Source organism: Tachyglossus aculeatus, chromosome 5 (assembly GCF_015852505.1).
Source record: "Tachyglossus aculeatus isolate mTacAcu1 chromosome 5, mTacAcu1.pri, whole genome shotgun sequence".
NCBI classification, from domain to species: Eukaryota; Metazoa; Chordata; class Mammalia; order Monotremata; family Tachyglossidae; genus Tachyglossus; species Tachyglossus aculeatus.
Genome location: NC_052070.1, coordinates 102,858,239 through 102,873,728, shown reverse-complemented (window position 1 = coordinate 102,873,728; position 15,490 = coordinate 102,858,239). Strand labels below are relative to the sequence as shown.

Below are 15,490 nucleotides of genomic sequence, written 5' to 3'. Positions count from 1 at the left end.
TTTTTATGGTATTTGTTAAGCACTTAATTTGTATCAAACACTGTTCTAGGCCCTGGGTCAAATAAACATTAGGTTGGACACAGTCCCTACCCCGACTGGGGCTCATTCTAAATAGGAGAGAGTACAAGAGATCTGAGGCACAGAGAAGTCAAGTGTCTTGTCCAAGGTCAGGCAGCAGGGAAATGGAAAAGCCAATATTAGTACCCAGGTTCTCTGACTCTCAGACCCGTGACCTTTTCCACTAGGCCACGCTGCTTCTCAGCTATAGTTTCCATTGTCCTCTCCCAAGCTCTAAGAGCTGGGCCCCGAGTGGGAGCTCAGGAATTGCCACTGATGGATTAACTGAGAGTTGGTTCCATCTCCAAAAGAGCCCAATATTTCAACCACCCCCGGGCCCAGCAACGATTTGTAGAAGGAAGATACCCTTTTTTCCATTTCACTCTTGGTCTAACCTCTTCTTTTCCTCTTCTCCCACACCCTTCTGCGTCGACTTGATTTACTCCGTTTATTCATCCCCTCTCCCAGCCCCACAGCACTTACGTACTGTGTATAATTTTATTTATCTATATTGATGTCTGTCTTCCCCTCTACACGTATAAACTCGTTGTGTGCAGGGAATGAGTCCGTTATATTGTTTTCTCCCAACCGCTTAATACGGTGCTCTGCACATAGTCAGCACTCCATAAATGCAATTGAGTAACTTCAGGATTTGGTCACTTGGATTGGGGATTAATGGTTTTGAATGGCCCGCTGAACGGGGCCCCAATGCTTGTATTAATCGTTCCCAGTTAGAGCCACCAAACACCTTCCATTCATTAGTATCTCTGGACTCACCCCTGGGAAGACATTCATTGTTCTCATAATTGGTCCCCGTGCAGCCATCAGGAACCAAAGAGAATAAATCTCCAACTCTTGCTCCTGCAGTTTTTAGAGAAGCCCATCTCCTTCCTGAAGAGTACAGAATGACTCTCCCGCTTTGAGCAGAGAAAACTCCTAATGCCTTCGTTCCATCCCCATTCTCAGAGGATGCCAAAATTTTGATCTCGTGGCTAGTAGATGGGGTCACTTTTCCAATGGTGATGGGAAGGCGAGGAAATGGGCATGGTTTGGGGAGGTGCGTGAAAGCCTGGAACAGGGTAACAGGTGGAAAATTCTACGAGTGCTAAGGAAGTGAGGATCTCTCAGGGTCACCTTGGTCTTTTTCCTTCCCGTTGTGGATTTCAGATTCTCAATTCACTGACGACTGCATCCACCTTCCCTCGTTCCAAGAGCCCCGGCTTCCCAGGCCCTGTGATCTCGCCCTGGAGCGGGATCAGAACTGGTAATTTTCATTCAATCAATCAATCAATCAATGATACTTATTGAAGACTTGTGTTCAGAGAACTTTACGAATTAATTAATTAATTATGGTATTTGTTAAGTGCCTACTATGTGTCAATCCCTGTTCTAAGCGCTGGGGTAGTTACAAGGCAATTAGGTTGTCCCACGTGGGGCTCGCAGTCTTAATCCCCATTTTTCAGATGAGGTAACTGACGCACAGACAGACTGAGAGAAGTTAAGTGACTTGCCCAAAGTCACATGGCTGACATATGGCGGTCAGGATTAGAACCCATGGCCTCTGACTCCCAAACCCGTGTTCTTTCCATTAAGCCGTGCTGCTTCTCCCAAGCGCTTGGAGTATTTCAACGGAGTTGGTAGAGATGTTACCTGACCCCAAGAAGCTTAAAGCATAGAGGGAGAGGCGGGAATACATATAAATCCATAAGTAAACGGATATATACGTTAGTGCTGTAGTGCGAAAGCTGCGGTAAATCGCAACTACTTAAAACGTAAGCATCCAAGTATATACGCGACGCAGAAAAGGGAGAGGGAGTAGGGGAAAAGAGGGCTTCACCCGGAAAGGCACACACACACAAGCACACACACAAACACACACACACAAGCACACACACACACGCACACGCACGCACACACACATGCACACACACGCACATACACACACATACACACACATAGACACCCCCTACCCCTACCCCCAGAACAAAATCCCCAGTCTGATTTTTGAAATCCTTACTGTCCCAAGCAGAGTCCCTTTGATCCAAGGCGGCTCCCTGATAGCTGGTTAGTATCTGAGCACCCCATCTGCAACACCTATCCACATCCTCTAATCTTCAGTAGCTGTGACACCCAGTGGAAAAAGCACGCTTTAGGGGTCAGAGGACCTGAGTTCTAATTCCTACTCCACAATTTACTTCCTGTCTTACCTTGGCTAGTCCCTTAATTTCTCTGTGCTTCAGGTCCCTCATCTGAAAAACGGGGATTCAATTCTTGTTCTCCTTCCTATTTAGATTAGGATACAGAAGTGTGACCTGATTATCTTTCATGCACCCCAGTGCTAACTACAGTGCTTGGTACACAGCAAAGGACTGACGACATAACTTTTATTATTCGCCCAAGGGAGACACGCCGGAATTGTCTCTGGAGGGTCTTCTCCCTTTTCTGGCAGCATCTCCAGGGAATGACGGGGACATGAGCTCCTTTACATTCACTGGGTCCTATGCTTATGGCCGCAATCACTCTTTCTCCCTAAAGGCACCTGGCAACCTCAGTTATCCAGGTATTGAGAATTGATGGGTTGGGGGACTGAATGCAGGTGAAACCGTGACATTCTTGGGCTCGGACATAGGACACATTTTCCCCCTCTGGCTTAGTAGACACAGAACGGACTTTGGAGTCCGAAGCTCAGGGGTTCTAATCCCGGCTAGACCACCTATCTGCTGTGTGGCCTGGGACAAGTCTTTTCACTTCTCTCTTGCCTCAGTTACTTCATCTGTAAATTGGGGATGGAAACTATGAGTCCCACGTGGGACAGGGACTGTGTCCAGCACGATTTGCTTGTCTCCACCCCTTCGTTTTGTACAGTTCCTGGCACATAATAAGCGCTTTACAAATGACACAATTATCGTTATGATTATTATGATTATTATTACTACATACGTCATTCGTGGACCCATGCTCCAAGGGGACAATCTGAACCCATTGTCAACAAGCATGTATATATGCTATTCAAGTTCTCATTTTGACGATATTATTAGTAAGTACATTTACGTTTGCCTCCCCATGAGAATAGAAGGTCCTTGTGAGCAGGAAATGTGTCACCTGTTTGTTGTGTACTTTCCCTCGCGACTAGAGAAGTGCATCAGTCAAAATATATGCTTAATAAACGTAATCTCTACTTCTTTACTCAAGGTTTCGGTAATAAAGCCTAACGGCCGTGGCTGGGACCATCAGAATCCCTTTGCCCCCCGGGGAGGTGTCAATCATCAACCCATGAAGGCATCTCAAGGACTGGGTCCTGACCCTACCTTGCCCCAAGTCTCGGGCACCCTGCCCGGAGTGGAGGCCTCCAGTATCCACAGGGCTGTCCGTGCCCACCTAGTCAGGTGACTGAGTTCATCCTCATGGGACGCAAGGACGACCCGAATTTACAGGCTGTGATTCTCCTCATGGTTAAAGTAGACATACTCCGTGACCTCGCGGGTGATGGAATGAAAAGACTGGTAGTGGGAGGAAGGGACAGGATGACGGGTAAATGCGGTGATAGGGGCTCCTGGAAAGGGGAATAACTCTCCTACCTTCTAAGGAAGAACAGTGCTAGTTATGAGTTTCACTGAGACAAGAGGAGAGGTAGGACCCTGGGGATAAAAGCAGGAAATCCCCCGATAGATGTTAAAGCTCTTTGATGTCAGGGATCATGTCTCTTTCTTATGGTACTTCTCTAATATGTGCCAAGCACTGTACTAACCGTTGGGTCAGATACAAAATAATCAGGATGGTCATAGTCCCTGTCCCACCTGGAGAACACAATCTATGTATGAGGGTGCAGGATTCAATACACATTTTTATGGTATTTGTTAGCAGTGTCAAACACTGTTCTAAGCGCTGTAGTAGATACACATTAGTTAGTTTGGACACAATCTTTGTCCTGCCTGGGCTCAGTCTAAGCAGGAGGGAGTACAGGAGAACTGAGGCACAGGGACCATGGTCACGCAACAGGCAAATGGCAAAACCAATATTAGTACCCAGGTTTTCTGACTCGTAGGCCCGGAATCCTTTCCACTAGGCCATGCTGCTTCCCAGCTATTGCTTCCATTGTCACTTCCCAAGCTCTCAGTACAGTGCTGGGCCCCGATTGGAAGCTCAGGAAAAATGATTGATGGATTAGCAACCTGTGGTCCCAGGCACCATTTGTAGAAAGAAGATTCCCATAGCTCCATCTTGCTTACTCTTCTCTTGGTCTGCACTCCTTTACTCTTCTCCCTCTCCCTTCTGTGTCCCCTTGATTTATTCCCTTTATTTATCCCACCTCCCAGCCCCACAACACTCATGTACATATCTATAATTTCTTTATTTCTGTTGAAGTCTGTCTCTCTCTCTAAATTTGTAAGCTCGTTGTGGGCAGGGAATGTGTCTGTTATATTGTTATATTGGTCTCTCCGGAGGGCTTAATATAGTGCTCTGCACACAGAAAACACTCAATAAAACGATTGACTGACTGACGGACTGGGTCACGTGTACTGGGAATTAATGACTTGGAATGGCTACAGCTTGTCCTCCCCACGCCCCACCAAGATCCTCTGAATGGGGCCCTAATCCAGGTATTAAACGTTCACAGCCAGAGACACCAAAGCGTCTACCATTTATTAGTATCTCCCGACTCACTCTTGGGGAGATTTTCTCATAATTGGTCCCCTTGTGCCCATCAGGAATCTAAGAGAATAAAACCCTCAATCTTGCTCCTGTATTAGGTAGAGTAGCCCATCTCCTGCTCAAACGTTCCAGAACGACTCCCCTGCTATGAGCAGAGAAAAATCTGGATGCCTTCCTTCCCACCCACTTGGCCTCGTGTAGATTTGATGGGGTAGTGTGTCCAGTGGAGATGGAAGGGCAAAAAGGAGCATCGTTTCGAGAGGAGCATGAAAGCGCAGAACAGGGGAAAAAGCGGGAAATTCCACACAGGCATGACATTATTTTAACTTCGCTTCCCTGCCAACTGCAACACGGGCATTTGGGATGACCCCTGGAATCAGGGCAGAGTGCTAGGGAAGCGAGGACCTCTCAAGAACATTTTGGTCCGTTCCCTTTCCATTGTGGAGTTCAATACCTCAATCCATTGACGACTGTAGCCACCTTCCCTCCAGTCCCCGACTCCCAGAGCCCGTAATCCTGCCGTGGAGCCTCCGTTCAGAACTGGTAATTATCATTCAATAAATCAATCAGTCAATAGTGTTTATTGAGAGCTAATTCTGCACAGAGCACTTTATGAAGCGCTTGGGAGAGTACAACAAAGTTGGTAGACCCGTTTTTCGAGTATAGAGGGAGTGAGAGACATAAATATAAATCCATATATACATATGATTATATATACGCAAGTTCTGTAGTGAAGGTGGGGTGAACAGCAAAGGTATTTACTTAAAAGGTAAACCTACAAGTGTATAAGCGGTGCAGAAGGGAGAGGGAGTAGAGAAGCATCATAGCCTAGTGCCAAGCACATGGGCCTGGGAGTCAGAAGTTGTGGGTTCTAATCATGACTCCACCACTTGTCTGCTGTGTGACCTTGGCCAAGACTCTTAACTTCTTTGGGCCTCAGTTACCTCATCTGTAAAAATGGGAATTCACTGAGATCCCCACCTGGAACAAGCTGATTATTTTGTATCTGCCGCAGAGCTTAGTACAGTGCTTGGCACAAAGTAAACGCTTAACAAATACCGTAATTATTATTGAAGGAAAAGAGGACTTCATCCGGAAAGATCTCCGGGGACACACACACACACACACACACACACACACACACACACACGCGCGCGCACACACACGCACACACACACACCCCTGAACTCAATCCACAATTTTCTCTTTGTCATCCTTATTGTTCCAAGCAGGGTCCCTTTGATCCATTGAGACTTCCTAGTGGCTGGTTAGTATCTGAGTACCTCACCTGCACCATGTATACAGATTTTCTAATCTTCAGAAGCACTGTTGTCTAATGGAAATTGCACGTCCTGGATGTCAGAGGACCTGGGTTCTCATCCATGCTCCACAATTTACCAGCTAGGTGACCTTTGACCAGTCACTTAATTTGCCCATGCTTCAGTTCCCTCATCTGCAAAATGGGGATTCAATTCTTGGTCTCTCTCCTACTTGGACTATGAACCTAGAGTGAGACTTGATTACCTTGTTTATTAGGTAGCAGCATGAGAAGCAGCGTGGCTCAATGAAAGGACACGGGCTTGGGAGTCAGAGGTCATATGTTCTAATCCCGGCTCTGCCACTTGTCAGCTGTGTGACTTTGGGCAAGGCACTTCACCTCTCTGTGCCTCAGGTCTCTCATCTGTAAAGTGGGGATTAAGACTATGAGCCCCACATGGGACAACCTGATTACCTTGTATCCCCCCCGCAGTGCGTAGAACAGTGCTTGGCATATAGTAAGCCATCCACCTTCTCTCTGATTACTGCATCAGCCTTCTCTCTGAGCTCCCATCCTCGTGTCTCTCCCCACTTCCATCCATACTTCATGCTGCTGCCCGGATTGTCTTTGTCCAGAAACGATATGGGCACGTTACTCCCCTCCTCAAAAATCTCCAGTGGCTACCAATCAATCTGCGCATCAGGCAGAAACTCCTCACCCTCCATCACCTCGCCCCCTCCTACCTCACCTCCCTTCTCTCCGTCTACAGCCCAGCCCGCACCCTCCGCTCCTCTGCCGCTAATCACCACACCGTGCCTCATTCTCGTCTGTACTGCCGTCGACCCCCGGCCCACGTCATCCCCCAGGCCAGGAATGCCCTCCCTCCCAACATCCGCCAAGCTAGCTGTCTTCGTCCCTTCAAGGCCGTACTGTGAGCTCACCTCTTCCAGGAGGCCTTCCCAAACTGAGCCCCCTCCTTCCTCTCCTCCTCGTCCCCCTCTCCATTCCCTCCGTCTTACCTCCTTCCCTTCCCCACAGCACCTGTATATATGTATATATGTTTGTACATATTTATTACTCTATTTATTTATTTTACTTGTACATATCTATTCTATTTATTTCATTTTGTTAATATGTTCTCTGTCTCCCCCTTCTAGACTGTGAGCCCACTGTTGGGTAGGGACTGTCTCTGTATGTTGCCAACTTGTACTTCCCAAGAGCTTAATACAGTGCTCTGCACACAGTAAGCACTCAATAAATACGATTAATTGATTGATAGTAAGCATTTAACAAATACCATTATTATTATTATTATTATTATTATTATTATTATTATTATTATTATTATTATTATTATTATTATTATTATTCACCCAGGGCAGACTTCCCGGACTTGTCTCCTGACGGTCTTCTCCCTTTTCTGGCAGCAGCTCCAGGGAATGACTGGGCTATGAGCTCCTTAACACCCTCTGGGTCTTATGTTAATGATCTTAAACACTCTTCCTCCCTCAAGGTTCCTGACAATCTCAGTTATCCATGTGTTGACAGTTGATGGTTTGGGGGGCATGAATTCAGGTGAAACCTTGACGTTCATGGGCTTGGCCAAAGATCAGTTTTTCTCCCTATTACATGTACATAAGGCTTTCACGGGTCCATGCTCCAGGAGGCAATCAGCACCCATTCTCCACAATCAGGACTATATGTTATTCGAATTCTCATTTTGACCATGCTGTTGGTAAGTATGTTTACGTTTGCCGCCCCATATGAACAGAAGCTCCCCGTGGGCAGGGAATAGTTGTGGTGTACGTCCCCGAGCTCTTAGAGCTGGACCCGCCCAAATGGGAGCTCAGTAAAGGTAATCTGTCCTCCACCCATCACGCAGATTTTCGGGGAAGAGGTCTAAGGGTCACAGCTGTGACAACCACGCTACCGTTGTCCCGCGAGGAGGTGTCTGCCATCAACCCATGAAGTCATCTCAAGGATTGGGTTGTGAGCCTACCATGTCCGACGTCTCCCGCAGCCGGCGCTGTTCTTACCCAGCTCGTCTAGTTCGAGAGGAGTCACATACCTCTGCCCGCCTCCAGTGAGTTGAATTGACAGCCCTCTGGTGTTCTCCAACAGGGGTCACAGGTCGGCCATGAGGAATCACTCGCAAGTGATTGAGTTCATCCTCCTAGGGCTCACGGACGACCCGGATTTGCAGGCTGTGATTCTCCTGTACATGTCTGTCACCTACGTTCTGAGCATCACTGGCAACCTGACCATCATCACCCTCACTCTACTGGACACCCGCCTTCACACCCCCATGTACTTCTTCCTGCGCTGCTTCTCCATCCTGGAGATCTGCTTCACCTCCTCCTGTATTCCCAGATTCTTGGCTACCATCGTCACCGGGGATAGGACGATTTCCTACAAATGCTGTGCAACTCAACTATTTTTCCTCATCCTCTTGGGAGTGACCGAGTTCTTCCTCCTGGCTTCCATGTCCTACGACTGCTATGTCGCCATTTGCCGGCCTCTATACTACACGACCGCCATGAGCCAGAAAGTCTGCACCCTGCTGGTTCTCTGCTCCTGTCTGACCGGGTTCCTGGCCAGCTTTCCTCCTGTCATCCTTGGCCTCCAACTGGACTTCTGTGGCTCCGCAGACATTGACCACTTCTTCTGTGACGTCTCCCCTCTGCTTCCACTCTCCTGTTCGGACACCGGGTTCCTGGAGCTGAAGGTTTTCATCTTTGCACTGGGGACACTACTGGTCACCTTGGTGTTAGTGGTCGTGTCCTACACAGCCATCGCCTGTACCATCCTGAGACTGTCCTCTACTCAGCAGAAGAGAAAAGACTTTTCCACTTGCTCCACCTACACAGTCGTGGTCTCCATGACATACGGCAGCTGCATCTTTATGTACATGAAACCGTCTGCGAAGGACAGGGTGGACATGACCAAGGGAATGGCCGTGCTCTACACTACCGTGGTCCCCATGATAAACCCCTTCACCAACCCTCTTCGGAACCAGCAGGTCAAAGCAGGCCATCAGGGACCTGGTGCACAGAGTTGAATTTTCCACCAAGGGGTGGGGATTCTTCAGCGACGAAATCTCACAGGAAATCTGCAGGAGATGCAGAGGGTCGAACAGAGAGACTGGGCACTTGTACATTAGTCGTATGCTTCATCTGATGTCTAGCAAACAGGACCTGAAGGTCCTGCATCCCTCTATGCGCCCCCGTACCCACCATCCTGGAAATCCCTCCCATGGCCAGGTCCCCCTGCTACCTCAGCCCTTTGTCCTCATCCACTCAGGGGGAGTCAAGCCTCTTCAATCCACCTGAGAGACGTTCCGAAGTTTGTTCAGAGGGTCTGTATCGAAGCCAAAAGAAATCTCCAGGTACAATGTGTTTTTTTTTCAAATCTCTGTCTGTATCCGAGATAGTGAGGCCTTTTAGCAAGAGGCCGTTTAGCCCTGACCCCCTCCCTTTGCTCTCCCCCCTCTACCCGCCCCGTGGCACTTAGGTATATATCTGTATTTCTCTTCTCCTCCCTTATTCACACCCATGCACATCATCCCCGTCAGCTCTTCCATACATTTAACTCCCTTCTCAGGCCCCCTGTTCCTCCCCCTCCTCCTTCCCTCACCCCCAACGATCTGGCCTCCTACGTCATTACTAAAATAAACTCCATCAGGTCCGAGGTCCCCAAAGTCACTCCTCCCCCTTCCCCAACCCCCCGGCTCTCAACCTTCTCCGCTACTGTACCATCCTTCCCAGCAGTATCCTCAGATGAGATCTCCTCCCTCCTCTCAAGTGCTACTCCGGCCACCTGTGCTTCTGAGCCAATTCTCTCTCATCTTATGAAATCTCTCGGCCCGTCCCTCCTCCCTTCCTTAACTTCCATCTTCAACCGCTCACTCTCCACTGGTTCCTTCCCCTCTGCCTTCAAACATGCCTACGTCTCCCCATCCTAAAAAACCCTCTCTTGACCCCACCTCCTCTTCTAGTTATCGCCCTATCTCCCTCCTAGCATTCCTTTGCAAACTCCTAGAATGAGTCGTCTACACCCGCTGCCTCGAATTCCTCAACGCCACTTCTCTCCTCGACCCCCTCCAATCTGGCTTCCGTCCCCTACGTTTCACCGAAACTGCCCTCTCAAAGGTCACCAATGACATCATTCTTGCCAAATCCAACGGCTCCTACTCTATCTTAATGCTCCTCGATCTCTCAGCTGCTTTCGACTCTGTGGACCACCCCCTTCTCCTCAACACACTATCCAACCTTGGTTTCACACACTCCATACTCTCCTGGTTCTTCTCTTAATGCTCTGGCCGTTATTGACAACCATGCCTATCATCCCCGTCAGCTCTTCCGTACATTTAGCTCCCTTCTCAGGCCTTCTGTTCCTCTCCCTCCTCCTTCCCTCACCCCCAACGATTTGGCCTCCTACTTCATTAGTAAAATTAACTCCATCAGGTCTGATCTCCTCAAGGTCACCTCTCCCCCTTCTGCAACCCCCCTGCTCTCTTCATCTGGATGTCTGCCCGCCATCTAAAACTCAATATGTCCAAGACTGAACTCCTTATCTTCCCTCCCAAACCCTGCCCTCTCCCTGACTTTCCCATCACTGTTGACGGCACTACCATCCTTCCCGTCTCACAAGCCCGCAACCTTGATGTCATCCTCGACTTCGCTCTCTCGTTCACCCCTCACATCCAATCCATCACCAAAAACTGCCGGTCTCACCTCCGCAACATCGCCAAGATCCTCCCTTTCCTCTACATCCAAACCGCTACCCTGCTTGTTCAATCTCTCATCCTATCCCGACTGGATTACTGAATCAGCCTCCTCTCTGATTTCCCATCTTCCTGTTTCTCCCCACTTCAATCTATACTTCATGCTGCTGCCCGGATCATCATTGTGCAGAAACGCTCTGGGCATGTTACTCCCCTCCTCATAAATTTGCAGTGACTACCAGTCAACCTACACATCAGTCAAAAACTACTCACTGTCGGCTTCAAGGCTCTCCATCACCTCGCCCCCTCCTACCTCACCTCCCTTCTTTCCTTCTACAACCCAGCCCACACCCTCCGCTCCTCTGCCGCTAACCTCCTCACTGTACCTCGCTCTTGCCTGTCCCGCTGTCGGCCCCTGGCCCACATCCTTCCCCTGGCCTAGAATGCCATCCCTCCGCACATCCGTCAAGCTAGCTCTCTTCCCCCCTTCAAAGCCCTACTGAGAGCTCACCTCCTCCAGGAGGCCTTCCCAGACTGACCCCCCTCTTCCTTCCCCCTCCTCCCCCTCCCCGTCCCCTGCCCTACCTCCTTCCCCTCCTCATAGCATCTGTCTATATGTTTGTACAGATTTATTATTCTATTTTACTTGTCCATATTTACTGTTCTATTGATTTTATTTTGTTACTATGTTTTGTTTTGTTGTCTGTCTCCCCCTTCTAGACTGTGAGCCCGTTGTTGGGTAGGGACTGTCTCTATATGTTGTCAACTTGTACTTCCCAAGCGTTTAGTACAGTGCTCTGCACACAGTAAGCGCTCAATAAATAGGATTGAATGAATGAATATATGCATTGTCTTGGTTATACTGTACTGCACTGATTTTATCTGATTTGGGCAGACATTCCAGTCTCTCCTATTTGTACTGCTCCCTACCTAATCCTTGTTTTTACTCTGGCTCCCACTCTTCGGAAATCATCTCTATCTATGTCCTCCATTCGATTGGAAACTTTTGGAAAGTAGTGGTACAGTGCCTAAGACTCACTAGGTAGTCAATATATCCCATTTGATTGATAAATTGCTTAATACTCACTACGCCATTAAGGTATGCTATCAACATTCTGTAAGTGATAACAAATACCATTTCATTGATTGATGGATTGTTTTGCGCTCAGTAGGTGCTCAGTAAATATCAGAGGTAGGCTGAAGGAGTGACGGATTGACTTACCTATTGATTACTTGATAGACCTGGAAGCCCAATTCGTAGGAGACGGGGTGGGGATGGAGATGTCCAAGATCTCGTCATTTGCAGACGCCCCTGAGCTTTCCTGATGTGGTCAGGCATCGATGAGTACGTCACCTGGTGTTAATGACTAAACCCTCATTTCCCCTTCTCCAACTCCCTTCTGCATCGCCCTGACTTCCTGCCTTTATTCACTGCCCCCCTTCCGGCCCCACAGCACGTATTTACACATCTGTGATTTTATTTATTTATATTCATGTCTGTCTCTCGTTCTAGACTGTAAGCTCTCTTTGGGCAGGGAATTTATCTGTTTATTGCTATACTGTACTCTCCCAAGCGCATAATACAGTGCTCTGCATTCAATAAATATGATCGAATGAGATACGATTGAATGAATGAAGTGGGACTAAGGGCCAGAGGGATATTTTCAACTTTCTTGGGAAAACAGAAGAAAAACGGACCAACAGCAGTAGCTGCGTCCCAGTACGGCAACGGGTACAATGGCCACTTTTCCCCCACAGGTAGTACAGGGACCAGGGACCACTGAGTGATGAGGGGATTGGCAAAGCCAACCCCAGCTCCAGGAAAGAACCCTTCAAGATCCCGATCACTACTCCTTCGGGGTCTTTCCTGGCACTGCCTTTTTCCTACCCAATGTAAAATTCTTTGCTCAGAGGGGATTGAGAGGTGAGTTCATTAGTGCCTTAGAATAAGCATCTCCAGAGCATGTCTCCTTTGTTATCTAAAGAGCCCTCCACATCTGCATTGAGAAGAACTCACAAAAGGGGCTAAATTTTGTCCCTGTAAAATAAGGGCTAGGGGAGAGAGGAATAATGTCAAATCTCCTTTCTGTGATTGTTGGAGAGCAGCTTGCTTTCTCCTGTATCAGCTATCCTCTCTTTTCTTCCCTCTAGAAGAGAGTTTTCTCTATCCCCGCTGGTAGGCTGACAGGAAGGCTGTCGCCCAGGACCCCAATTCCACTTTCCTAGTAGCAGAAGTAGAGAAGTAGAGAAGCAGCATGGCCCAGTGGAAACATCACGGGCTTTGGAGTCAGAGGTCATGGGTTCAAATCCCGGCTCCGCCAATTGTCAACTGTGTGACTTTGGGCAAGTCACTTCACTTCCCTGTGCCTCAGTTACCTCATCTGTAAAATGGGGATTAGGCCTGTGAGCCGCCAGTGGGACAACCTGATCACCTTGTATCGCCGCCCCCCCCCCAGAGCCTAGAACAGTGCTTCGCACATAATAAGCGCTTAACAAATACCATTATTATTATTAGTAGTAGTAAGTAGCAGCAACAGAAGGAGGAGGATAAGGGAGATTCCGTCCTGCCTGGCAGGGCATCGCGAAAATGGGGAGAGATTTGCGCTGTCAAAATGGTATGAAATTCTTCCTGAGAACAGGGAGAGAGGGTCGATTCGGATTTTCAAACGAACAAACAGAATATTCAGGGTGAAAACTGATCAGAACCATCGAGAGTGTCAAAAAAGTTCTTCTTAAATACCTCGGCCCTCCCGAAATCTGATCTCTGCTGGCTTTTCCTGTCCCATATCTGACCTTTCTGATTTGGGCCGGGAAGGAGATAGCGACAATTGGAAAGGAATCGGCTGGATTGGTATTTTTGCTGGCTGTATCGATTTCTAAAGGATTGGGATTGGCCAGTGCCTCAGGTGATCTGTTGCCCCTGGCTACTTTCTCCTTTTCACCAGGCAGATCCTGGACTGGAGTCCAGATAGGGGTCCATTTCATGGTTCTCAGCTCTGGGATACCTAGGATTCTAGCCCCAGCTCTGCCTGGAGATGGCTGACAAGGCTGATGACCTCCCCTGATCTGGGGTTCAGGAATGTGGGTTCATTCCTCGATAGCTATATTTTACTGCTGATCTCTCCCATTAGATTGTAGATTGTACACTCCCCACAGGAGGGGTCTGTAGTCTATTGTTGTGCTCTGTATGCAGTAAGCACTCAATAAATACCACTGATAGATTGATTTTACTTCAATAAGAGCTTATAAGAGTGTTGTGTACAGAAGAGGTGCCAAATAAACGCTGATGAGGATTGGTTTAATAAAGACAGCCAGAGTGATGGTAATTATTCGGTCCAGTGAGAGAAGGAGAAGCATTCCAACCGGTTTCTTTGAGTTTCACTTTTCAGCCTCTCTCCTCATTTAATTGTATTTATTGAGTGCTTACTGTTTGCAAAGCGCTGTACTAGAGCTTGGGAGAGCATAATATAAAAATAAACAGAAAAATTCCCTGACCAACTGCACCTGCTTCCACTCTCATCCTCAGGTGTGACCCCACAGGAAATCCAGAATCAGCGATGAGAAATCACACCTCAGTGACCGAGTTCATCCTCTTGGGGCTGACGGACAATCCAGACTGGAAGAATGTCATCTTCTTATTCCTGCTACTCAGTTACCTGTTGAGCATCACGGACAACCTGACTATCCTCACCCTCATCCTACTGGACTCCCATCTGCACACCCCAGTGAGGAGAAATCCTTCCTAGAAATTTCCTTTACATCACTCACCTTTCCCAAACTGCTGGTGAGTATTTCGACAGGGACAGGACCATTTCCTATAATGCTTGTGTCATTCAGTTTTTCTTCGTCATCTTCCTGGGGGAGACGGAAATCTTCCTCCTGGCTGCCATGTCCTACTACCGATATGTCGGCAACTGCCGACCGCTACATTACTTGACCATCATGAGCCGGAAAGTCTGCACCCTGCTCTTCCTCTGCTCCTGGCTGATCAGCTTCCTGATCATTGTTACAGGCCTCATCCTGGATCTCCAGCTGGATTTCTCTGACTCAAAAGTCATCAACCATTTCACCTGTGACACTTCCCATGCTGGACCTCTCGCGCATTGACAATCAATTATTTGAGCAGATGAATTTTATATTAGCAGTGGGAACACTCCTGGTAACTGGCACTAGTCGCCGTGTCCTACACGGCCAGCACCCACACCGTCCTGATACTGCCCTCCACCCAGCAAAGAAAAAAGGCCTTTTCCACTTGATCATCCTACATGATCGTCATCTCCCTTTCTGATAACAACTGCATATTGATGCACATCAGCCATCCGCCAAGGAAGGTTTAGACTTCAATAAGAGGGTGCCGGTGCCAAACATCTCCGTGGCCCCCATGCTGAACCCCTTTATCTACACCCTACGAAACCAGCAGGTGAAGCAGGCCATCAAGGACGTATCCAAGAGGGTGGTTTTCTTTAGGAAGAAATAAGAGGCTTTGGACTCTTGTTTGTGATTCTGTAACAGAAAACGAAATTAAATGGCTAAAGATTTCCTTAGTGAGGACGGACTTACAGCGCCCCCCGCAGGTCTTCCTTCCTCATTCTTCTTTTCTGTTTCCACTCCCAAGTCTGAGCCGCCCACCGCTTTGTCTACTAGACCTGCCCCATCCCTTTCCGCAATAATTTTAGAGCTAGTTGTGATCGTATGTGTAGTAGAATAATAATTGTGCTATTATATTAAGTTCTTACTATTTGTACTAAGCGCTGGGATGGACACAAGCAAATCGTGTCGGACACACTTTCTATCCCGCA

General features: G+C 48.1%; 1 protein-coding gene across 1 annotated transcript; it reads left to right on the top strand.

Annotated features, from left to right (window-relative positions):
- The first annotated feature begins 8,105 nt into the window (after positions 1 to 8,105).
- LOC119928846 (olfactory receptor 6C74-like) lies at positions 8,106 to 14,798 on the top strand. The gene is made up of 4 exons (XM_038747362.1): positions 8,106 to 9,012; positions 12,027 to 12,036; positions 14,218 to 14,416; positions 14,529 to 14,798. The coding sequence occupies exons 1-4, from the start codon at positions 8,106 to 8,108 to the stop codon at positions 14,796 to 14,798; spliced, it is 1,386 nt and encodes a 461-aa protein (XP_038603290.1).
- The last annotated feature ends 692 nt before the right edge of the window (positions 14,799 to 15,490 follow it).

Coding starts and splice junctions, on each gene's coding strand:
- LOC119928846 (XM_038747362.1), top strand. CDS start 8,106: ATGAGGAATCACTCGCAAGTGATTGAGTTCATCCTCCTAGGGCTCACG. Junction 14,417..14,528: donor ACTCCCATCTGCACACCCCA/GTGAGGAGAAAT, acceptor TGTGTCATTCAG/TTTTTCTTCGTCATCTTCCT.